The sequence below is a fragment of the Mytilus trossulus genome, chromosome 5 (genome assembly GCF_036588685.1).
Source record: "Mytilus trossulus isolate FHL-02 chromosome 5, PNRI_Mtr1.1.1.hap1, whole genome shotgun sequence".
NCBI classification, from domain to species: domain Eukaryota; kingdom Metazoa; phylum Mollusca; class Bivalvia; order Mytilida; family Mytilidae; genus Mytilus; species Mytilus trossulus.
In genome coordinates, this window is record NC_086377.1 from 25,463,782 (window position 1) to 25,490,125 (window position 26,344).

The 26,344-nt window shown below is 31.9% G+C and overlaps 1 protein-coding gene across 1 annotated transcript; it reads right to left on the minus strand.

Moving 5' to 3' along the window:
• Positions 1-8,097: 8,097 nt before the first annotated feature.
• LOC134718697 (uncharacterized) lies at positions 8,098-24,729 on the minus strand. The gene is made up of 5 exons (XM_063581361.1): positions 24,623-24,729; positions 22,213-22,287; positions 17,444-19,773; positions 16,664-16,823; positions 8,098-9,907 (listed from the first exon to the last, which is right to left on the minus strand). The coding sequence occupies exons 2-5, from the start codon at positions 22,262-22,264 to the stop codon at positions 9,453-9,455; spliced, it is 2,997 nt and encodes a 998-aa protein (XP_063437431.1). The 5' UTR covers positions 22,265-22,287; positions 24,623-24,729; the 3' UTR covers positions 8,098-9,452.
• Positions 24,730-26,344: the final 1,615 nt, after the last annotated feature.

Genomic DNA, 26,344 nt, shown 5'->3' on the forward strand with positions numbered 1-26,344 from the left:
GCCATCCTTTTAGAAGGTAACAACAGTTATAGACTTTCCCCAGACAACTACAAAAAATACCGTTACTACTGGTTTAACATTCTACATTGGCTAGAGGTAAAGGGGGAGGGTTGAGATCTCACAAACATGTTTAACCCCGCCGCATTTTTGCGCCTGTCCCAAGTCAGGAGCCTCTGGCTTTTGTTAGTCTTGTATTATTTTAATTTTAGTTTCTTGTGTACAATTTGGAAATTAGTATGGCGTTCATTATCACTGAACTAGTATATATTTGTTTAGGGATAAGCTGAAGGACGCCTCCGGGTGCGGTAATTTCTGGCTACATTGAAGACCTGTTGGTGACATTCTGCTGTTGTTTTTTCTATGGTCAAGTTGTTGTCTCTTTGACACATTCCCCATTTCCATTCTCTATTTTATTAGTAATCTGAACAGAAAAAGTAGTGTCACTGTACCCAACATATTAATATAACACAAATTCGATCAATTGGAGCCCTCTGCAATCTTCAGACATGTCGTTGAATAAACTTTAAATTATAATTCTGTTTCAATACCACCTTATTTCATGGTGTCTGTATAGAGAAACGATCAAATATTAGTCCCCTCTGAAATCTTCAAACATGTCGTTGGATAAACTTTAAATTATGATTCTATTTCAATACTATACCACCTTATTGGATGGTGATCAAATATTGGTCGACTAATAATACTTTCGTCACACCTTATTTCGTATTTTATATCTTATTACCTTCTTCTCTCTATAATTTATAGAGGTAGAAAAGCCTTAGTATTTTTTAGAAATACTAAGGCTTTTCTACCTCAGGCATAGATTACCGTAGCTGTATTTGACAAAACTTTTAGGAAATTTGGTCCTCAATGCTCTTCAACTTCGTTCTTTACTTGGCATTTTAAACTTTTTTGGATTCGAGCGTCACTGAGTCGTTTGTAGACGAAACGCACGTCTGGCGTATATACTAAATTTAGTCCTGGTATCTATGATGAGTTTATTTATATTGTTGCCATTTATTCTCTATGTACTATTTTGAGAAACGTACGACTATGAGATTTATTCAGTGTTTTATATTATGTATATTGTTGATTGGTTGGTGTTTTCTTTATGTCCCCTAATCTATACTTGTTGAAAATAGTATGCTAACCTCTAGATTTCTTTGGTTATTTTTGTAGTTTGGTTGCTGTCTATTTGACGTGTACCTAAGCTCATATTTTGATTCACACGTTGAGCTAGACTGTACTAATTTAGGAACAATCTAAGAAGATGTGGTATGATTGCCAGTGAGACAAATCTCCAGTAGAGACCAAATGACACAGAAATTAAGTGATATAGGTCACCGTACGGCCTTCAACAATGAGTAAAGCCAATACCATATTTAGCTATAAAAGGTCTCGTTTTAGTATTTTGGCATAAAACGTAATGTGTTTGTAAATGCAATACTTTGAGTATTAAATAAAAATTCTGACATTTCATAATATCACAAGTGGAGGTTATGTAAATATGGAATAATTAAAATATTGTTCATGATATAAAATGGTTGTACGATCATTGATTGTTTGAAAATGTTTAATGTCGTTACAACAAAACATTTCAAACCTGATAAAATCCCAGAATTTAAAATTGATTTACAAATATCATATCGGATCATTTAAACTAAACCAAACATAAATCTCTACGAAAATATAATATTCTGTGTTGAATATTAGTTTATTTTGACACTATACCGGAATAAGATTCTATAGACGACCTTTAAGTTTAATTTAAATACAATACGGTTAATTTGTTCTGTTTCCATAGCGGAATTATCCCAGCTTCTGTTTAGTATGTTGATAATGTTAACAGAGAAAAGTGTAGGAGGGTATAGAAATAATGAGACAAGTATCTAACTAAGCTCAGATGAAGTGGATGTACGCTATTGTAACCGGAGAGCATGAATTTCATTATAAAATTTCTCGTTTCCATACCGGGATTTGAACTCGGGACCTCTGCTTTACAAGGTAGCGCGTATACCGTCACACAACTATGGAACCATGTAGTCCTTTCTTCATTATTACGTGCGAGCGTTCGTGCATCTGGTTAAAAGTAAAGCATAAAGTAACGATATGTTTAAATGGTTGAATCTGGTTGATTTAAAATATTTCTATAATATTTGCCACTGGAAAAAAACAAACAACATTAAATCAATCTATATATCTTATTAAAAAATGTTCATGCAGTTGTTAAAGATTGACACGATCACGCTTAAGGGATGGGTGGAAGAGTGAAGTAACTAGTTCAAATACACTGAGTATCAAATCTGTGTTTGTAAGTTCAAATCCCGTTCGGTACGATGTTTTCTAAGAAGTTAATTGAAAAAAATAGCCAGTTATGTTGTATTGTAGATTTTTTTTAATTCACAGTTTCACAGCTTGAGGCTCTAACAGTATAATAGCTTATTTCAAAAGTGAAATTTGCATAGTAGATGATTTTTCATGCTTATAATTTTTGCAATTTGCTCTTTTATGATTTAACATTAGCTCCTCTTGTTTTTGAAAATAAGTTAACCAGTTTTACAAATTTCAGGGTAGATAGAACTCGGGTGTGATGATCGTTTTTACTCCCGTCACTTTTTCTCTTATTTTTTTTTGTTGAAATATCAGACAAAACAGCAGTTTGTCTTTAATGTCTTATTTTTAGAAACCATGCTGGTTGATCAACTTGGACGAAAGTCACAGAATGTGATGTTGAAGATGTATAGATTAAGATACAAACTTAGTTTCAATTTATTGAGGACTTTCAGAGATGATGTAAAAAAAAAACGTTTACAGAAGATGGAAGACCGAAGACATGTAGGGAGACCAAGAGAGATGGACAATCAATAGACGATAAGTGATAGCAAATGCTAAATACTTTTACACACAACAAAGCAGTCAAGATAGACATGAAATTCAGAATGGTGAATGTAAAATATCGAATATCCCTACCCTTGGTTTTTAGAAGTCAGACTGAATTTCTTTTATCACATTTCTCATTTTAGTATTAGTACATCATGTTGAGAACTAAGATTTGATATATATAACAGTGGCAAATCCAGGAGAAGGGAGGCCGGGTGTTGGAACCCCCCCTTTTTTTTACGATCAATGCATTTGAATGGGGATATGTAGTTGGACCCCCCACCTTTTAAAGTGTCTGGGTCCGCCCCTGAATAATGGGTGATGTTAAACCGGAGACGTTCCAATGATAAACCTTAATAGTTTTCCTTACTTTTTCCCTCACAGAAACGTGAATTTTTCATAATTTTTTTTGTTATGGTCTATGCCATACATTGACAACAATTGCAACTAAAATGTACACTATGTAGAACAACATTGAAAGTCAGCAGAAAACCTAGTGTTCTAGCTTGCCACTATAGAGGGGTGCTTCTCCACTCTACCCTGCTTACTGCAACTAGCTCATACAACCTTAAATTATGATAAAACTAGAAAACGGACACTTTTTCACGAGTTTTCAATATTTCACCAACAACAACAAAAACGTGGAATTAGGACACAGATTATGCCCCTGCTTGCATATCATATAAAATTATAAACGGACATAACTGAAGAACAGTAAAAGTTACACCTACCAAATGTTTACTTGATCTGAGGTTTGTGGTTAAAAGTATTGTTTTAAATTTTCCTAACATTTGGTTGAGGCAAACTTCAGAAAAGAGAAACGAAACGAAAAATTAAGCATTTTTTCCTATATGTAAAAGGGCATTTTTTGGATGGCGAGTTGTCTCATTGGCACACACTCCACACCTGCCTATACCTATAACTCTAGAACAGTATAAGTGACACTTCTAACTTGATCTTTATTTTGTGGTAATAGACAATGTGTATGATATTCATCAAATTTGGTTTAGGCTGACTTTTAAGTAAGAGAACACAAACGAAAAATTCAGCAATTTGTCCATTTGTAAAGGGGCATAACTCTAAAACAGTTAAAGTGACTACAACAAAATTCAAACATGGTCTGTATTTTGTGATAATAGGCATTAGTCTTAGATGAATGATTTTTTAATTAGTTGTAAGTGGCTTTGAACTAGCTGTCAGATAGTACTCTCAGATCTGTTCATTGTGTCTTTTTGTGTCGGGATGTATAAGTACCCGGCCAATTCCACTTGTATTTTTTGTCTATTTGATGAGTTAAGCCTTTTTCAACTGATTTTTATAGTTCGTTCTTATGTTGTACTGTTATACCACTGTCCCAGGTTAGGGGGAGGGTTGGGATCCTGCTAACATGTTTAACCCCGCCACATTATTTATGTATGTGCCTGTCCCAAGTCAGGAGCCTGTAATTCAGTGGTTGTCGTTTCTTTATGTGTTACATTTTTGTTTTTCATTCATTTTTTTTTTAAAATAAATAAGGCTCTTAGTTTTCTCGTTTGAATTGTTTAACATTGTCTTATCAGGGCCTTTTATAGCTGACTATGCGGTATGGGCTTTGTTCATTGTTGAAGGCCGGACAGCTACCTATAGTTGTTAATGTTTGTGTCATTTTGGTCTTATGGATAGTTGTCTCATTGGCAATAATATCACATCTTCTTTTTTATAATTTTCATAAAATTTGGTTGAGGCTAACTTAAATAAAAGGACAGAAACAAACCAGATTCTCCGCAGGGTGCAGCTTTATACGACTGCAGAGGTTGAACCCTGAACGGTTGGGGCAAGTATGGACACATCATTCAAGCTGGATTCAGCTCTTAATTTGGATTGTGATTAAATAGTTGACACAACATAGGTTTCTGACACAGAATGAATGTGGTCTAATGAACTTAAAAAACTTGTTTTTGCCTTTGACCAATTCACTTTGCTGTTGAATATTAATCCTCTCAAAAAAATGTTTGAAGAAATTTTCTTTTTATTTATGAAATCTGAAATGAGAAAAATTGACCCACCCCCAATTTTTTTTTCACATCCCCCTTTCCCTAATTCAAAAACTGATCTATATTTCAAATGGAGTTTGCAACAATAACTGCTCATTTAAATACATCATAAAATATTAAAATGTAAAAAAAAGTGCTTGTTATCACTGAATGGTAAAATTGTTTTAATTTATCAGTTGGTAGTAAAAGTGAAAATACATTGTATTTTGTATAAAACAATGATTTAAGTTGATTCAACTACTATTCTGGACAAAGAAAGATAACTCCAATTGAAAATTCCTTGCTATTGCACAATATTGTGTGATTAGATATTTATTGCTATTGAAAAATACTATGCAATTGAAAATTTCTTGCTATTGCACAATACTGTACAATTGAAGATTTCTTGCTATTGCTGAATACTGTGCAATTGAAAATTTCTTGCTATTGTACAATACTGTACAATTGAAGATTTCTTGCTATTGCTGAATACTGTGCAATTGAAAATTTCTTGCTATTGCACAATATTTAATATAATAATTTTGAATTCTGATTTGGACCATCTTGAAAACTGGGCCCATAATCAAAAATCTAAGTACATGTTTAGATTCAGCATATCAAAGAAGCCCAAGAATTTTGTTCTTATTAAAATCAAACTTAGTTTAATTTTGGACTCTTTGGACCTTAATGTAGACCAATTTGAAAAGTGGGACCAAAAATTCAGAATCTACAAACACTGTTAGATTTGGCATATCAAAGAACCCCAATTATTCAATTTTTGATGAAATTAAACAAACTTTAATTTTGGACCCTTTGGGCCCCTTATTCACTAACTATTGGGACCAAAACTCCCAAAATCAATCCCAACCTTCCTTTTGTGTTCATAAACCTTGTGTTTAAATTTCATTGATTTCTATTTACATATACTAAAGTTATTGTGCAAAAAACAAGAAAATGCTTATTTGGGCCCTTTTTGGCCCCTAATTCCTAAACTGTTGGGACCAAAACTTACAAAATCAATCCCAACCTTCCGTTTATGGTCATAAACCTTGGGTTTAAATTTCATAGATTTCTATTTACTTAAACTAAAGTTATAGTGCGAAGACCAAAAGTATTTGGACGACCACGACGATGCCAATTTGATACCAATATACGACCAGAAAATTAAAATTTTTGCTGTCATATAAAAATTCAGCTATTTTCTATTTGCAAAGGACTCAAGAAGGGTCAAGATGACACCACTAAATTTTAACTGATCTGATTTTTTGTGTTAATAAGCATTTTACCCCCCACATAATTTATATGCCTGTCCCAAGTCAGAAGACTGTAATTCAGTGGTGGTCATTTCTATGTTACATATTTGTTTTTCGTTCATTTCTTATATGAACACGGCTGTTAGTTTTCTCGTTTGAATTGTTTTACATTGTCATAGCGGGGCCTTTAATAGCCGACTATGTGGTATGGGCTTTGCTCATTGTTGAAGGCCATACGGTGACCTATAGTTGTTAATGTCTGTGTCTGTTTGGTCTCTTGTGGATAGTTAACTCATTAGCAATCATACCACATCTTCTTTTTTTTTTATCATGTATTAGTTTCATAACATTTGGTTAATGAAAACTAAAGTAAGAGAAATGAAAAGAAAACTTAACAATTTTTCCATCTGAAAAGGGGGATAACTTTAGAGCGGTTAAAGTGAAAACACCAAAATATAAACTTGGTCTTTGTTTTGTGGAAATAAGAATTGTGATTAACTTTCATAACATTTATTTGGTTGTGGCAAACTACAGTCAGAAACCAAATTTGGGACCTATGTACAGACAAGGGTAAAACGTAAAGCCACCTCCATTATGGCAGGGGCATAAATATGATAAGTTTCCCTTTTCAGCCTATAAACCATCCTCAGAAGCCATTCATCTTAAAACTGTGTCCCTCTGTCTTTCAATCCTAACACATGTAAACACAACTGAAGAAGGTAAGAACTAGAAATCTATCACAAGTGCAGATAACTCTGTTGATATAAAGACTACATGTAAATGTGATGTATGTGGTATTGGTTCAAATATAACAATATCCCTCCACAATCATCACATTCACATTCAGTCTATTGTTCTGTCAGCAACTAGCACAATACAGTCCTACATCCATCAGAAAACATCCCATTCAAACTGGACATTGTTCTATCTGGTCATTTTACAATCAATTAGCCCATTACATCTGAATGACTCATTTCAAAACAATATTAAGATATGAAATTTTGGTATGATAACCAATGAGACAACACTCTACTAGAGACCATATGTCGTAGAAATTAGCAACTATAGGTTATCATTTAGCCTTCAACAATGAGCAAAACCCATACCACATAGGAAGCTATATAAACAGTCCCTAAAATGATAAATGTCAAACAAGAATAGCAATTGGTTTTGTTTAGAACATTGTGTGAAAAATTAAAACATAATAAATCTTATATTTCGAACTGGTCCATTTCCAACATTAAAATAATCTGACTGGCCATCCTGGTCACCATATATAAAAAAGAAGATGTAGTATTATTGCCAACTATCCACAAAAGACCAAAATGACACAGACATTAACAACTATAGGTCACAGTACGGCCTTCAACAGTGAGCAAAGCCCATACCGCATAGTCAGCTATAAAAGCTATCAAAATCAGTTGATAATGTCTATTTCTTAATAAATCTTCAACAACTATAATTCTGGTCAAAACTTGAGAATTGAAATACTCCTGAAAGACACTGAACATGCTAAAGTTTATATTAAAATGAAAGTTCAAATCGTATCACAGATCTGGCAGGTTCATTTCACTCACATCCACATTATAATGCAAGTACAAAAATGTACAGAAAAAATCAAAGAACATCAACTAAACCAATCAAACAACTTCACATAACCTTTCAAAAACTATAGACTCTAACAATTAGTGTGGCAAAGTTAAATTGTGGATAACTTTAGTAGTATAAGCTCTGGTTATTTCACTAAAAATACACTTTTTCTATGAGAAACAAGAGTTGACAACTTTTTCAATTTTAAAATTTCTAATAATTTCTAAAGTCAGATATATCTTTTTATATACTCAATAATCAGAATATGATTTTTATTACTTGCTATAATAAATATACAGTAGTATGTATAACTATGACACATGTGACAGTTTGTATCAATAAAACAAGAAAGTACTTATAACTATATCTCATCAGGTTTTTATAGCTAAATCAAACAAAAATACTTTCAAACAAAACTATAAAGAAAACAAAGATTTCAAATTCATTGAAACATCATGTAATAGTACAGAGAAAAAAATATTGTATAATTTCTTCAACAATATAGAACTAAATATAGTACATAAATATAGTCAATTGCACATCCATATAAAAATGCAGGTCTGAACACCATCTTACAATTTCTTTACCGTACATTTGTACTGTAAATGAAAATATGTATTCCAAATGAAAACAGAAGCAAAATAATATCCTCCTTGTGCAATTTTCAAAATTTTCAAATTTAACACATTTCAAATAAGTGTCTTATTTGTATTTTTGAGACTGATCTTTAAAAAGTTAATACTTATAGTAATAACCTTATTAAGATTAAAAAGTTTCTGATTTGAACATTTTCTCAGACACTATTTTTCAATCAATAAAATTGAGAATAGAAATGAGGAGTGTCAGAAAGACACAGCACAAGGCCATCTATGAGTCTACAACACAGCGAGAAATCCCACCAAATAGGCTGCTTTAGCACTAAATGAATACTTAAATGATAACTTAGTGTTTTAAGAATTTTGAAGAAAACTCCTGAATCATGTAAATTCTTACATTTTGAAAACAGTTACATAAATTCAGAAATTAAGGCTAAGTTTTTAATATTGCAAACATCTGACTGGGTGAGTATCTCATAATTTCAATTGCATTTTTTACCACTTGTGAAAAATCTCAATAATAAATGCACACAATAATGTCTAATACAAACATTTAAGTTATGAAACTTTATGTTTAAGACCTACTATAAAGTTAAACTTAGAGTCAAATATCAGAACTAAATGAAACAAAATAAATTAAAACAGAAAGATTTGGTGATCTGATTGACCAGTGAATTATCCCTTTGTTTAAAAATATGACAAATTAGTTTTCCAATTTTGTGCACGGTAAAATTTTCAAAAATATCAGAAACAATGTTAACTTGTACATTGTTTGTTTATGTTTTCAATCCCATGACAATATGAATTCGAAGATGTTTAAATCAAAATTTGAACTAAAAGTAGAAAAATTTTATCTCTAGTAAGATTAATAGAGTCTAGTGTTGCAATAAAAAAGAAGAAGCATAGACATTTCTTAACATTACTGAAACCAACATTATCAAACAGCTGTCATAATTATTCTGAAGTATTCAATTTCATTTATTCTTATACATAAGATATGAAAAACTAATTCTGATTCTACCTATGATATCCTATGTTCTTAAAAAAAATAAAAAAATTCTGAAACTTAGCACAGAGAAAATTTTGGACCAATAACACTTTCATGTGCAGGCTTTTCACAGCTATGAGTTAAAAGGTTCACATTTTACCGCTAAGGTATTGAATTCCACATTGACCCTAGAACTAACTACAGGGTTTTCTGATAATGCAGATTCATCAATGATCTCTTCAGGTTCTACCTTAACAATAGAGGGATCAAAGTTAATATATTTGTTATCACCTAATCTAGATTTAAGTTCGTTGAACGCTATAGGTTCAGTCTTAATATCTGTATCGGTAAAATTATCTGTATAATCCTGACTAGCATTTACAAACTCAAGCATGTCTGTTGAATTGTCTGCTTCCTCGGTTACGAACTGTCGACTTTCCGGGGACCCGTCTATATCTGTAGCTATATGCATGATCATGTCAGAATAGGCACCAGCTTTGTCCATCTCTTCATCACTGTTGTCTTTACTTTCTTCCTCTGATGTTATTTCTTCTTCATCATCATCATCCATAATATCCTTGTATGTACCTAAAATTTGAAAATCATTGTATGTTTAATATGTATCCTTGAATATACCTAAAATTGGACATAAGCATGTCCTTTGAAAATAAACGCATGGTTTTACATGATATACATTTTGCCATTCAAGCCTTTTAAATAGCTCACTTACACTATAAGGTATGTGTTTTAATCAATTATTGAAGGCTGAATGATGACCTATAGTTATTAACTTCTATGCCATTTGGTCTCTTCTGGAGGATTTTCTAAATGACAATTATACCACATCTTATTTTCATATGGTGTTCATTTTACTTATAGGACTGACAATGGTCTCCTGTTTTAGTCCCAAGCATTGCTTGGTAATAACAAAAATTTTCTTATTAAAAAAATATTAACATTTTTTTTTAAATGAAAAAGGACATGTAGAAAAAGTCTATTATTTTCAAACCATGTTCAAAGGGAGATAAACCTTATGATTTTACATAGTCAATATTGTAGATTCTGAGATTATTGTGAGGTTTTTATTTAAGGGGAAAATATGTCTGAGGGAATCTTGCAATAATATAAGAAATTACATTCTGATATCTGATACATATTTCTGTATGCAGTTTTGCCTGAAATTGCAATTATTTATCTAGCTATTTTTTAAAAATCACAAAATAAATGCAAGCAATAATTTCTGAATTTCAGTATTCTAATTGAGTTGATATCATTTGAGAACATGCATGTATTCTTCCCAAATAAGTCTGTTAGAACTATAGTATTTTTGATTTTCAACTGTGGTTTAAGGATTAAGGAAGTTTTTGGAAGTATTTTCATATCCTGAATATAAATTCAATTGGGGAAAAATCCATCTTTCAATATATATGGGCAGGAATTCGCTAGTGAAATTTTAGGGTCAATAGTGTTTATCCAATTAAAAAATAAAGAAATCATGCAAATTTGGAGAATAAATATTGTTTAAATATCAAAGTGGGTTAGTCTTTATTGCCAAATGCAAAAAAAATGGATCCAATTGAAAAAATCAACAAAAAATCAGCACTTGTTAAGTGCTGGCAGTTGAAAACTGTAGACAAAAAGTGTGACATTTCTGCAGTGGCAAAAACCTAGCCATATTTAGAATATGCCTAAAGAATTGTTCTACTATAATAGTTGAAAATCAACTGCAAAATGATCGGTCTATCATTTAGAAACCCCATTTTGTACAGAATCCGATTATTGCTGCAAATAAAATACGTTTGAAAATGGACAAGTGCATGTAACTTTTCGTGTCAACAAATGTTACATGCACCTTTTCATTAGCTGATTAGCTTTGGAAACAAGTTATTGGTCCAGCATGGCAAATTTTGAAAGCTGTCAACAATGGGTACAATTTGGATTTCATGATTTTTATCAATCAACTGAAGTTTGAAAAATATAGAAGGTAAGAAAATTTATTTCATTTTCGTGTCAATACTGCCCAATAATACTCATCTTTTTATAACAGTTGCATACTTTTTATAGTAAGCATTACCATAATTATTTTTTTCACATTTCAACCCACTGACAATTACATTAAAATGTGGCTTTGCCATCTTTCACACTTGGCATCTACCAGTGATCAAGCAGATGATAAGAGAGTGGGACCAGGTTAATTTGACCTCACAATGAAGTGTTACATGCACTTTCTGTGTAAATTAGGTTCTTTGATAATGATGTGTGACTTGCTTTGCAATTTTGTCAAAAAATATAAGTTTATCTTGTATTTAAACAGGTTTGACCCTTACGATATTCATTTTATTGCTGGAGAGATTTCTGTACATAACATTGACACGAAAATATTTACCAAGGAAAGGTGTCAATGATACATGCAAAAGCTTTTTTTTGTACGGTTTGCCTTATCAATCTAATTTATTACATGAAATACCACAGATTAATTGCCAATTTGATTAACTAGTACTTGTATTCATTCTCAGCATTATAAAGATAACTGGCCACTTAATTTGAAAACATAAAATGTAACATTGACACCAGAATAAAAACAATATTACTTTATTACACTTAAAGCATAATTGGCCAGTGCATAATATTAAATCAAATGTAAATTTATGCTGAATTCTAAACAGAGAAGTTGTTGATCTTTCTTGATTTCTAGACTTTACAATATTTACTTGTAATTCTTAACGTTTAAAGGCATGTAACATTGACACATCTTCTGCGTCCAGGTTACATGCTACAACCTAATAAATGTGCATACAATTATTCAATCAATAAAATCTTGTTGAAATTTAAATTTGCTTCATTAAAATGATATTAAAGAAATAAATGAGTTTTAATTATTTGTGTTTATTTTTTTCCTGATTGACCAGCAATTTTTCCTCATCATTTGTTGGTGTTCCTGTCAATGTTACATACATAACCCAGAATTATAATGTTTTAAAAGCATTGATTTCCAAACCTCTGTTATGAGCTTTAAAATGAGTTTATCTGAGTTTATAAATGACTAACATCTGAAATATTGTCATCACACAATTTCTTTGATGCTCCTATGATAACTTTATGAGTAACATGGACTACGATTTTTGTATCAGGTCTTTTTTGTGTTACATGAGAAGATTTTACTGTGTTAAAATCAACAGTTAATCTAATTTTTAATATTCAAAGTTATTATTATGATACTTATTTTAAAAAATAATGTATAAAGTAAACCCAAATTAAACTTTTTTTCATTAAGAAATTGTGTATGTAACATTGACAGAGTCTATTATTTAGACTTTTACATGTTCAGGCCAGTGTTACATGCGTAAACAAAACTTACTGCCATATGGAGCTATTATCTTATTTTTATTTTACAAAATTAAAGCGTTTTCATGTTTTCCTGTTTAATTTGTCTTTTAACACTAGTTAGTAACATTGACAACAATGTTTTGTGTCAAGATTATTTTATGTTACATGCAAAGGTATTACTTCCTTAAAGTAAGACATTTATATAACATTTTATAACCTAAATGATTAATTAGATATTACTGGGCAGCAATTATATTATTTCTCCAAAGTTGACTATTAAGCACACCACTTATATCTTCTGGTCTTCATGTATGTAACATTGACATACAACCTTTTACTTTTCTGTCAATGTTACACGCATGAACAGAACTGATAACATTTACTAACTCCTTTGCTCTATTAAGAGATTATTGATAATTTAACTTGTTTTACCACCATCAAACTTCATCTTTATTTCTAAATATAAATATTCTTTATAGAAGTGTATTTTCTTCATTGACAACAAAATTGGTGTCGGTCTTGAAAATTTACATGCTTTTTTTAATAAAAAAAATCTACAGGCAATATAAACCTAAGAAAGAAAAAGATGATCAGCAATAAATGTGATGAAGAAAACTCTCAGGAAGATGCTGCAAAAAGATACTGTCCCTGACAACCAGTCAGATGGTGATGTCCCTGGCAGCCAGACAGATGGTGATGTCCCTGTCAGCCTGGAAGATGGTGATGTACATATCAGTCAATCAGTTAGTTGGTGATGTTCCTGTCAGTCAGTCAGTCTGTGATGTTCTTGTAAGCCAGTCAGAGGGTAATATTCCTGTCAGCCAACAGATGGTGATGTCCTAGTCAACCTGGCAGATGGTGATGTTCATATTAGTCAGTCAGTTGGTGATGTTCCTGTCAGTCAGTCATATGGTGATGTTCCTGTCAGCCAATCAGATGGTGATGTCCCTGTCAGCCAGTCAGATGGTGATGTCCCTGTCAGCCAGTCAGATGGTGATGTCCCTGTCAGCCAGTCAGATGGTGATATCCCTTTCAGCCTGTCAGATGGTGATAACCCTATCAGCCTGGCAGATTATGATGTCTGTGTAAGCCAGTCTGATAAGGTCCCTATTAGTGAGTCAGGTGGTGACGGTCCTTTCAGCCAGTCAGATAGTAGTGTTTTTCTGTGTCAGAAAACCAGATGATGGTGACTGTGCATGCAGACATACTAGTGATCTCCAATTTGACTTTTCTACAGCAGTGTAGAAGATAGTTATTTCAAAATCTTGTTTATTTATCCCTTTTCAATCACCAGTCAACACATGTATCATGTGTATTTACTGATGCTCATTATAGAAATCATGAGGAATTCAATTTGTAACATTTTTTTTTAAATTGTTATGCCAATAATTGACATTCCAGAATATCTTTTGCATTATAAGAGGTTCAGGCTCCTTCTGATTTCAAAATAATAATAATAAACTCATCATGGATACCAGAATTGAAATTTTGTAGGCCAGAAACGCTTTTCGTTTACAAAAGACTCTTCAGTGACGCCAATGAAACAAAAAAGTAAAAGAAGGCCAAATAAAGTTGAAAACAGGACTATGGTCTAGTGGGTGTTGGTTTTCTCTTCTGAATTGTTTTACACTGGTCATTATGGGGCCCTTTAAATTGTGGCTTCCTATAGTTTAGGTAACAAGTTTTCAAGATGAAATGGCATTGAAAAATCAAAACAAGAAATTTGAGAGTTTCTATATTATTGTAAATTTTATAATCTATGCATGGATTTTGGTTCTGTTTGAGGGTAGATTCATTGTTGTTTTGTTTTTTTCTTTTTTCAGATAGATAGTTGAAGATGTTGGAGACAGAAAACAAGAAACAAGAAACTTGTTTTGAATGTTTGAAATAAAATTATTGTTTAAACCTTAAAAAGTTATCATAAATGTAAGATTAACCAGCAGAAATAAAAAGAGATATGGGGTAATATGTCTATCAGACAACAACCTCAAAGATAAAACCCAAATTGTTCTTTATAGAAGTTATGTAAACGATTGAAAATAAGATTCTCAATAAATGCAGCTGTATCAACCTCTCGTAGATTTGTCCATGTTTTGTCTTGGTTTTTCATACTATTAGTTTTAAGTGTAACTGTGTCACATGAATGAGGGATACATGTTATCATTTTGTACCCTTACTTTGTCAGTATTAGTTATTGAGTGAGAAACTTGTGGATGCTGATGGTTGTGTGGTTGTCTTCTTATCAATCTCATCCCTCTGCATAAAAAAAACGGTTGCTTACTTACTGATATAAAAATGTTTCATGTTGTGGAAATTTTGGATGACTCCTTCATTAATTGATCTATCTTTGGTCTTAATTTTATTTTTCTGGTTATTTTGACATTTGAATATCTTTTAATTTAGCCTTCCATAGTGTACCACCATGAACAAGCATAACTTCTGGTATAGTTAAAAAATATGTCTGCTGTCTGAAATTTAGGTGAATGGTTTTGGTATTAACCACTATTTAAATAATATCATATATGAGAAATGTGGCAGTATTATTGTTTAATTTACATTCAGATGGTTGTTTGGAGGCTTTTTATATCTTTTAAGGTCAATTCTGGCATGGTTCATTATTCATATATTTTGTGTCCACGTTACATGCAACATTTAAGTCACTATTTTATGACAGAAATGAGATAATTGCAAAAATATTAATACAATTTTTTAATGTGAGGGTAACACAATGAAAAAGAGCCTTTACATGTTCAGAAAGAAAATGATTCTTACTGTATTTTTTCTCTTAAACATTGCATGTAACATTGACAGAAAAGTAGAAGAAACTTGTTTTCACAAAATTTTTGAAAGAAATGAAAATATACATTTTAGAGTTTTGATGATCAGTCAGGGGTACTACTTGTACAAGTGTATTTTATTTACTTGAAGAAGTGGAAAAAAATATACACATATAAGTAAATAAATAATGTTTGAATAATCTCCCCTTAATTTTCTGAAAAATTTACTTGTATAAGTAAATTTTTCTTACAATCCAACAAAAATCCTCAAATTTTGAGATGTAAAATCATGCCTTTAATGATTTTTCCCAGGTTTGCTCAAATTTTTTCATTAAAGTTCAATGTTTCATCTAATTAATTCATCAAAGAAACTGATTGAGCAAAGATCTTGTATATTTGCGCAAGGCCTTCAAAAATTGCTCCTTTGGGGCTTGTAAATGAGCAGTGTTAAGAAGATAACAGACAAATGGGACTTTTATTGTCCATGAAATTACACTTAAATGATTAGTAAAGACATCTGCAAAGGGTACACAATTTAAAATTCTATTAGAGCAAAGAAATATTCAGAATTCAAGAAAAGAAGAAAGATTGATTTTTTTACCTATACAAGTAAAAAAATCTGAATGCCAAAGGGACATAACTCAGCCATATTTTTTTTTACCTATACAAGTAAATAAATTTCACTTGTATAAGTATCCTACAAATTTACTTATATGTGTATATTTTTTTTTACTTCTTCAAGTAAATAAAATACACTTGTATAAGTAGTACCCCTGACTGATGATAGACAATGTTTTGTGATCAATATATATGATATTGAATGTTGAATAAGTTAAGGAATCATTAATCTCAATTTGGAAAAAGTGTCCATGTTACATGCTCCAAATTCATTATTTGCTTTGGTTCCAAACTGACGCAAGTTTAAAAATGATTTTTTTGGTTACAAATAGAAGGACACCATTTGTAAAAAATTTAGAAGCTTATAATGATTTTTATTTTTTTCTTACAATGTCACACTAAAGGAGCATTAGCGAATTCCTGCCCATATATAAAGGTCCATTTTACATCACTAACAATTGGTATATTTTAGTTTAACAGTTTATAAAGATAATTTGAGGGAAAATATGAATATTTCTCTCCCATATTAGAATCCAATCATTTATAATGTTTATGGTGTAAGTCAAAGTGTGGTGCAATATTTTTTTCTAGGCATACAAATTATACATTTATAAAATCCAACCGTTAAATGATTTAGCTGAATTCCTCCTGCCTCTACTCATGTCCTCCTTGTCCTTGTGTAATGCTGTTATATGATCCTTTGAATCCTTTCTTAACTCAAACCTCTCAGGACAGTATGGACAATCAAAACCCTTCTCTCCTGTGTGGAACTTCTTGTGATTCTATTCATATTACATAATGATATATATTATTTATACTGTGCAATGCAAAACATCTATTTAATATATAACATGCATAAATACATTTAGAATATAAAAAAATAAAATATGTTGTATGATTATAGTTACATGTACGTATCTTACTGCCTTGACTGTGGCGATGTACATGTCACCAGCATGACCATAAATTAATGTGTCAAATAAATTTCCATGATCATTGATCATTGCTTTACTTTTGCTATATCAGAATATCTACCTTAAGCAATATACTTAGTTATCATAATTTTGTATCTGTAATCATATATACATTTTTACATGTATAGAAACATCAACTTGATTTGAAATTGCTTGGATGCATTTACCACATCTCCTTTTTATATTGTTTGTTGCTGTGCTGTGTGGATGCTTAAGAATGTATCCACATGTATGTGATGTATGCTATTATATTTTACAAATGCATATGTTTTTTTTTCTTGTAGGAGAGTTGCCAATTTTTGTTTTAACATGTTATTTGTTTGAACTGAGCTAGTGGATACATTTGTAGTTGTATCATTAGCAATCATCATGATCATACCCTCTCTTCTTATTTTTATGTTTTAACTTTGTTTACGAAGATATCTCACCCTTAGATAAGCAACTTGAACAAAACTTTTACCACATTTATCACACTGATGTGGTTTAGACTTAAGGTGAGTTCTGGTATGCATTCGTAGATTGAACTTGTCCGTAAATCCTTTACCACATTCCTCACACTTAAAAGGTCTTTCTCCGCGCTCCTTCCTCATGTGTTTCTCGTAGTGAGCTTTACGTGAGAACTCTGACCCACATATCTCACATTTATAAGGTTTATCCTCAGTGTGAACATTCAGGTGGAGGCTAAGTCCGTTACTTTGGCGGAAAGTTTTACCACAGATAGTACAGGTGTAAGGTTTTTCACCCGAATGGATTCGCATGTGGATTGAAAGTTGTGACTTTCTTGTGAATCCTGTTTGACAAACATCACACTGATACAATTTTTCACCTAAATGCATCCGTTTGTGAATCAACAAGTTTTCTTCACTAGTGAATTCTCCCCCGCATGTTTCACACACTAGATGTTTTGTCAGCATGGGACACGATCCCCTTTTCTGATGTGTTCTCATGTGGATATCAAGGTATCGTTTAGCAGTGCAGAGCTTACCACAAATATCACATTTGAATTCACTGGTCCCGCTTTCCATTACATGAGTCCGCATATGAACACTCAGTGTGCCATGATGTTGGAATCGTTTACCACATATCTTACAGGAGAAGATTAAAAATTTACCGTCTTTATCTTGCATGTGTTTTATATTTGTGATTATTGGTGACACAGGAACTGGTTGAGATTTGACAGAACTGGTTTCCACTGGTTTTAATTCCTCTGCTTCATTTTCTGATGGAATTATTATATATTCAATAGGTGGTTTTTGAACATGTGTTCCTGGTTTTGTCTGATTTACATTAATTGTGGTGCCTATTAAATTTGAAACTAGCTTTTTCACTTCTTCTGGTGGGACAGTTGGAGCAGAGTTTTTTGTATAGCTGGAAAGCTCCTTTTCTATTTCAAGTTTTTGGACAGTAGACTGTGAATTAGTTGGAATTTGTTCACGAACAGTTACTGTATTACTGTGGTCTGGTTCAGCAGCTGTAGATGAAGCTAATAACTTTGCAATATCTTGTGAACTTTTCTGAATGTTTTGACATACATTAATTAAGTTGATATCATCTTCCACATTCAAACCCTTAGCAATGTCCTTGATTCCGCATCCGTTTACTTTATCTGCAAGAGACTGTAATAAACAACTAGCTAAAGATGAAACTTGTTTCACCTCACCTGGTACTTGTTTGTCTGCAGAACTTGCTGATGAGGCTGCGGGAACAATAGGCAGATGATTAGGGGAAGAATCTTTGATACTGTCAATTATAGCCTTCTTCACAAAAGAGTTCAATGTTGCATTGACGTCTTTAGAGAATTCTGCGATGACTTTCTGTGTAATAACTTCTGTCCATCTATTAATAAAATCAGTTTGTAGTCCAGCAGGTACACCATTATTCTGTGGACTACATTTCACAACGGAAGACGTCGTTGGTAATATTTTGTCAGGATGGGGGTCTGGCAATAAAGTTTTGTCAATTATTGGCTTTAACTTTGTAAAATTGGCTTCCGTAAACTTGGTCGCCGATTCATTAATTGTGCTTAAATTTTGTCTGTCATTAGAATTTTTCTTCAAAGGAAGATCTGGTCCTATTTTCAACAAAGCAGGAAGCTTCCTTTTCGTTGTAGATTCTGGAGTAGAGTTTGACCTATTTCTGTGACCTTGAATAGATGGTACTGAATTAACCTGGTTTGAGTTAGCTGTAGGGGTTGAGAAAACTTTATCAATGGTTGAATCAGTTCTTGAAGGGGTTTTTAACATTGAAGACAGCAGGGGACTCTTACCACTGTATGGAGAAGCAAGCATTTTTTGTAAAGTAGAACTGCTCCCTGATTTCGCAGACGTTGGTGCTGTAATGTGTGTTATATGAACGTCATTTTCAATTTGATCAGTAACTACCGGTTTCTGAGGTAAAGGAGGAACAGTACCATTGAGTAACCCATATAACGTAGGTTGAGACCTTTTACGATTTATTTCACGTGTTTCATCTGTTACCATGGTTACATTTGTTCCATTGTGTTGAGGGCTAGCATTGAGAATTTTTAATAATGAACTTGACATTCTTGTCTTCTTCCTGCTGCTAATACTTTCGTCATGGTCCTCTGAATTACCTCCCCTGCTATTATTATCTGGTTCAGATTTAATGTGTTCGGCAATAAAAAGAACATTGTCACCATTGCTATCTATAATCAAATTCCTTTCAGAAATGGAATGCTGCTCTACCTGATTAAAATCTGGAGCTCTCCTGTCATGAAGTTCTGTTCCTAAATGAATGACTGCAATGAGAAAAGAAAGATTTATCGAGCTATAACAGTGGAATACAACTTAGAGCTAAATATATCCACTACATCTGGTTATTTTCACACCTGGTTTTGATGTCTGGTGTGCATGAGTGAGGGGCAAGGACACTAGTAAATTCTTTTAACTGTGCTTTATCGCTTTACACAATATATTTGAATGAACAGTGAAATGTTTGTGTAAGCTAAATTTTGTGATAAAATGTATATGTTTACTTGTACATGTTGAACATTGTTGTTAAAAAAAATAAATGTATTTTATCAGTGATTAAGCTTCAAGTACTTATAAAATATATTTGAAAGATTTTCATTTTCATTTTAAGAATAATTTGAATTATCTCCCTTTAATATTCTTGAAACATTTTTTTACACCTTTAGTTTCAAAATTTTAGAACATGTAAGTAAGGTTAACATGGTTAAAGAGTTAAAACATGCTGATACTTTTGTTTTCCTGGTTTTAGTGAAAGTTCAACGAAACAAAGAAATCTACTGCAAAACAATGTTAATTCTTATGCAACAACGTTTGTAACGTTCATTTTGATTGGATAACGCCACTTTTTTTACATGGCATCAATTGACAATTGAGGGCATAAATTGGGGATTTGATGGTTGCAAATACCTGTTTACTGTCTCAGCTAACGGGTCGCCAGTAAACTTAATTTGTGACCATCAAATCCCCAATTAATGCCATTGGAGCTTAAACTACAATACAGTTATCTCCTAAATAACCTTGGTAACTTTGCATCTGTAGCCTTTAAACATGTTATAATTCAATTCTTAAATATAGGGTTTGAAAATAAAACTACTTTAAATATAAAACTCTAATCAAATCAACTCTTGTGTGTAATGGACATAAATTAGGTTATTAGTTTTCTCATTTGAATTGTTTTACATTGTCGTTTCTGGGCCTTTTATCAGGGTTTCCCCTGGGTCAATTATTTTTTTCGCCACCTCTTTCGCCAAAACAATATTTTTTCGCCACTTTATTATTTTTTTCGCCAAGTAACAAATATATTTTTTGATAAAAATTTACCTTTTTTCTAACCCCCCCCCCCCCTTCCCTTAAATAATATGATTTTGCCCCATTGGCTCTATAATTATTCCCTCAAACTTATTTTATTAGAGTCTACATTTTAATGAATAAACACTAAACATTTATCTAAAACAACAGAAATTCTTTTAACTTAATTAAAAGGGAAAAATCTTCATTGTATTTTAAACAACTTTTCTAAATGAGGGGGCCACTATACTTTTAATAATAAAGAAGATATAAGTCCTGGATATAACAAAATTAATGGAAATGTTTTGATCATATAATACCAGTATAGTTCGTAGGGAAAGTTTCTTTCAAAGAAAATTACTGATGTGCCCTTTTGTACTAAGAAGTGGTTTTTACAACAAAACAATTTAAGCTTTTATCTCATGAAATTGATCCCTCATTTCATGTGTATTCATACCATTTAAGGGTTACTTGCATTCGAGGGGTTGTCTCCAACCTTTTGGATAGATTTCTTCATTATGACAGTTTTCTTTTCTTGACCATCGTAAATGAAAAAGATGAGAAGTAAAACTATGCTTGAAACACGTGTGTCACTCAAACGACTTTAAAGTAGTCTCCCTAATCAAATACCATATTTAAAGTTTTAAATCGGAGATTTGTCTGGCTTTTGAACATTGTTTGTCACAACAAGAGCTTTCTTTTCTTAACTATCTTTAAAAGGAGAGGAGACGTCAAAAGTTTGCTTCCAACACGTGCGTCGCAAACTGGTAAATAAATTATGTATGTGACATTTAGCGGAAGCCATTTAACCATATCATTTTGTCAAACAATTCAATCAACACCTTTATTAATTAGTCCTTTGTTGTCGATAGCTATAAAATGCAATCAGCTGATTAGTGATTTTCCAAATCTTAATGAGGCCAAGGTGAATTCCAAGTATTGTCTAATCTGGTAAAGTCCGAGAAACTCGTAAAAAAGTAAATAAATAAGATGGAGGAAAATAAATCGTTATATATATTTCTTTCGCCAAATTTCTTTCGCAAATGACGAATTTTTATCGCCACAATTATTATTTTTTTGCAAATTGCGATAATGGCGACCGCCAGCGGAAACCCTGTTTTATACATGAAGCTGACTATGCAGCATGGGCTTTGCTTTTGCTCATTGTTGACTGCAGTTACAGGTACGGTGACCTTCAATTGTTATTTTCTGTGTTATTTTTGTCTTTTGTGGAGAGTTGTCTCATTGGCAATCATACTATGCAGTATGGGCTTTGCTCATTGTTGAAAGCTGTATGAAACCTATGGTTGTTAATGTCTGTGTCATTTTGGTCTTTTTTGGAAAGTTGTCTCATTGGCAATCATACCACATCTTCTTTTTAATATACCTTCTTTTTTTATACAATTAAAAGTGTTCACCTTCATAGGTTTCATCCATAGGCTCTTCTTTGACCTGAATAATATAATCCATTATTCTTCCTTCATTCTTTCTATCTGTAAAATAAATCATGTAAATATATTATCAGGGGTGCTACAAAGGATTTTGGTACATCATGATAATTGCTCTATACATGTTTCTCTAATTTTCATGCTAATTTCTTGACCGGTGTGAGAAAAATATTTCTAATCTCTAGTAAAAAATTTGTTCTCAACAGATGATTTGTCCAAATTTATTGTGACGTTAAAATTTCTTTGTTTCTTCTGAATTTCCTACTGTGACGTCATGAAAAAAGGCGATCATGCCTGATGACGTCACATAAAAAGTACACAATTTTCTTCAAATCTTTGAAGAAAAAGGATAAAAGTCATTAGAGAAACAGATTCAATCACTGTGACTATAACTTGTGAATTATGATATTTCTCCCATCTCGACAGTTAAATTTTAACTATTTCATGTCCATTTGTATCTAAAAAGCTCGGCAAAGCCTCACGCTTTAAAAATTAAATTTAACTGTCTGGAGTCGAGAAATACCATAACACACTTGTTGCACTGCAGTTGTGGAATCTATATATATACAAAATATATCAACTTATACATGTTTTGAAATAAATTGAATTTGTAATATAATTTGCATTTGTGTTGTTTTTGTACGTTTTGTACATGTTCATGATGTTTCAAAGACATAATTTGCTTAAACAAATGTTAAAAAGTGTGATGAAGGAAAAAAAGATTGATTATGAAGATTTGTAGTTTGATGTACCACACTGATATAGTAACTAATGTTTTTTTAGTAAATTTGCCACTGTTGCAAGACTGACGGTTGACAAGTGCTTTGATTCGTTCAGTGGGTTATACCACAACTGTGTACAGTACATGTCCCAAAAATTATGAAATCTTAAAACCATATCTTATAACAATATTCTGCTATTTTGCCTAAATTTCGATATTAGGGCCAAACTTTTTTTCCCTTGACCATTGTCGACTCACTTTGACTTGAGATTTTTAAAATCTGTAAAATTTGATAAGTCTCATTAGGAATGTCTAATCCTGTATCTAGCTTATTGATTTAACAGAATACATCAATTCTGGAAAATTGTCTTTCACCAGAAAAGATCATCAATTTCACATGCTTTAATGACATTGTTTACCAGATAGAAGGCTCTTCTATCCCTGTTTTATAAAAAGTTTCTAGCACTTTCATACCCATTCTGTAAGGTAGTATAGAAATAATTTATGTTCCCTATAAGTATGTAATCATGATTGCCATACAACTGAGAGTGTGATCATCTTGTTAGACTTTAATTTCCCAATTATTTGTGCAGTATAAAAACACAAATTAATTGTTTCCTCAACATGTGTTTGAAATGACGTTTTTTTGTAACATCATGAACATGGTGACGGAGCCACACAACAGATTTGTCTAAAAACTGCATCCCAGAACTGGCCTAGCATATTTAATACAATGTACTTATTGTTGTGTTTATTACACTCAGAAGTTATAATTTCTCTGTGCTGTCTGATGTTGTTTCCTGTTTTCATGGTTAAAATTCATGCAAAATAAAAACGTGATATTATTTGTCCGCCATTGCTGGATACATGTATCACACATGGTCCAAAAAAAATTTGACGAAACAAAACAAAATATCTGACGCCACAATGGAAAAACGATTGTTGTTGAGGTCAAAAGTTCAAGTAGGGAATAGGGATAAGGTTAGTCCAAATAATTATGACCTCATATAGTCATTACAGTTGGTCCTAAATTAGATCACCTTTTACAATACACCTCATCCTAGTAGTCCAAATAATTATGATGTCTGGCAAGGCTATCTTATTTTTTTTCTGGGATGAAGGATGGCATTGCCAGAGTCATAATTAGTTGGACTAGGATACAGTGTATAATTTGTATTAGCCTTTTTAGGTGACCTAATTTAGGGCCAAATGTAGGTTTGCTGAATCTGGTTAGGCCTTAGATAATATATACTCATTTTTATAAAGTACAAGCCTCTGATAAAGAAAAAATTTGTGGCAAAAATAAACAAAAGTCTTTACAGGTGAGGTTGAAGGCCACATTATAAATTTATTTCTGGATAGTTGTTACTTGTCAATTTTATAGAAAAAAATGATCACGACTTCATCAGTAGCTCGACTAGAAAGGTTTTAATAACTTTTAGTTTTTAAAGTTAAAAAGTTTGAAATGATTAGAAAATGACATAGTTTACGTCGGCTTTGTTTATTACGGTAATACAGGTCAAACTCAGGTCAAGGCCAGATCCATCAAGAACTAAATTGGGTCTTGATTAGTCGCTTCTAAAGTATTAAAATATGCATCATTCCAAATAAATCTACTTTGATGGTACTTTCTACAATATCTTGTGTGTGCATCCTTACCTGTGTAAGTGAAATTCTCGCTTCACGCCCTTTCTGGATGCTACAACCTACAAAAAACAACAAAATGGCAGGTGCGACCTATTTACCGAATGACAGGAGAGTTTTCGATTATGTCCCTTAGTACCTGATTTTGCTTAGGGGCTCTGTTTGGGTTAATTTCTCCTCTGGACTGAAAAAAAAAGAAAATTTGTAAATATTTTCTAGGACTATTAAATTATACTATACTAACGTTATATTTTTAGTATAATAGTCCAAGATATTTTCTAATAAATAAATAAACATAAAATAAATAATTACATATATTTGAAAACTAACATACTGGACATATTATTTTTTTTTTTTAAACATAAATATTTTTTTTAAATAAAAATGTGTTCTTTTGGACAATATTTGTTTTCCAATTCTTCAGGACATAAAATTTCAGTTTACATGGGAGGGTGGCTGGTAATTTAATTTAGAAATCAAACATAATATGAGAATTTCAGGCTTGCCCCCGCCCCCACATACTATTTCACTATTTTTATTTAGTAAGACATGTCAAAATTTTAACATGCAAAACACTAATGGTATTTCACAGAAATATTGAAACATGAAAAATTCACAGTAGATTGACTCCCAAAAAATATATTTGAGGGAAAATTGCCTTGAAATACGACTCTTCCATTAAAATTAGTAGGAAGAGGCTAAGCAAGCCATACTCCATGGTTTGGGAAGCTTTTTCTAAATTTGTTTTCTTATTTCCTATATTGGGCTATAAAAGAAAACTTATTTTTAGGTATAAATTTCTGTATTAAAGAAAAAAAAATACAGTAAAATGTAAATGACTTGGCATTGACAACACATCATGTACTCATGATAAGGAATTCCGATGATAATATATCCCTCTCTCGAACGCTGCCGTAGTAAACTTTTTTTTGAAGTTTTACATCAGTAGGCCTTATTGAAACCTGCATGGTGTCGGTAAACTTTTATATGGATAGTTTATTCAGCTTTGACAGCTCAATTACTCATTTATTGTCACATGTGTGATAGTATCCCCGATTCTTTTTATTTATTAGCCCAAAATACAAATTTTGAGGTATGAGATGTATATAAATGAACCCAAAAGGATCTTATAATGAAAACAAACAGCTACATTAGTGGTGTTTATCTTCTTAAAATCATCTTTTGTATCATAATCCACTGTTTGTATGCATATTTGAAAATATTTGATCATTAATTTTTGTTGGTGAATACTACATTCATTCATGATGCGACGTGATCTGGATTTTTTTGGAAGAATGGTTGCAAAAACGGAAGTATAATTTCCTATAAATATTATAAACACCAAATGTTATCTAAAACTATTAAGCTGATAATAACAAAACTTGACAGTAATGCTTGAAATAACCAGTCAAATATAAAATCAAGGCGGAAGAATTGTTAATAAATGGCCTTGCATCAATTTAAACAAGACAGACATTGGAATCTATTCAAAAGATCGAACTCTCTGCTAAGGAAGCATTGATAATGGTGAAAAATGCTTGTTTACAATAAAAATTTGACGTCTTCTATGTCAAAGTCTAATGTTCTTGCAAAGTTCGATGAAAATGAAATTTAAGGAGGATCAAGACACTTATGAAGTTCTTAATAAACAAAGTACAGGAGATGAGAAAATTTAACAGACAATAGTTACCAGTACTGCATATACCATATCATAACAAATATGTAAAGTGACTAATG

What these genes read in the sequence shown, in the direction of transcription:
- LOC134718697 (XM_063581361.1), bottom strand. Translation starts at nt 22,264, where the DNA reads ATGGATTATATTATTCAGGTCAAAGAAGAGCCTATGGATGAAACCTAT. An exon ending in TATGGATGAAACCTATGAAG is followed by an intron (nt 19,774 to 22,212) that starts GTGAACACTTTT and finishes TTCTCATTGCAG; the next exon opens with TCATTCATTTAGGAACAGAA. An exon ending in TTCAAGTTGCTTATCTAAGG is followed by an intron (nt 16,824 to 17,443) that starts GTGAGATATCTT and finishes TAATATGAATAG; the next exon opens with AATCACAAGAAGTTCCACAC.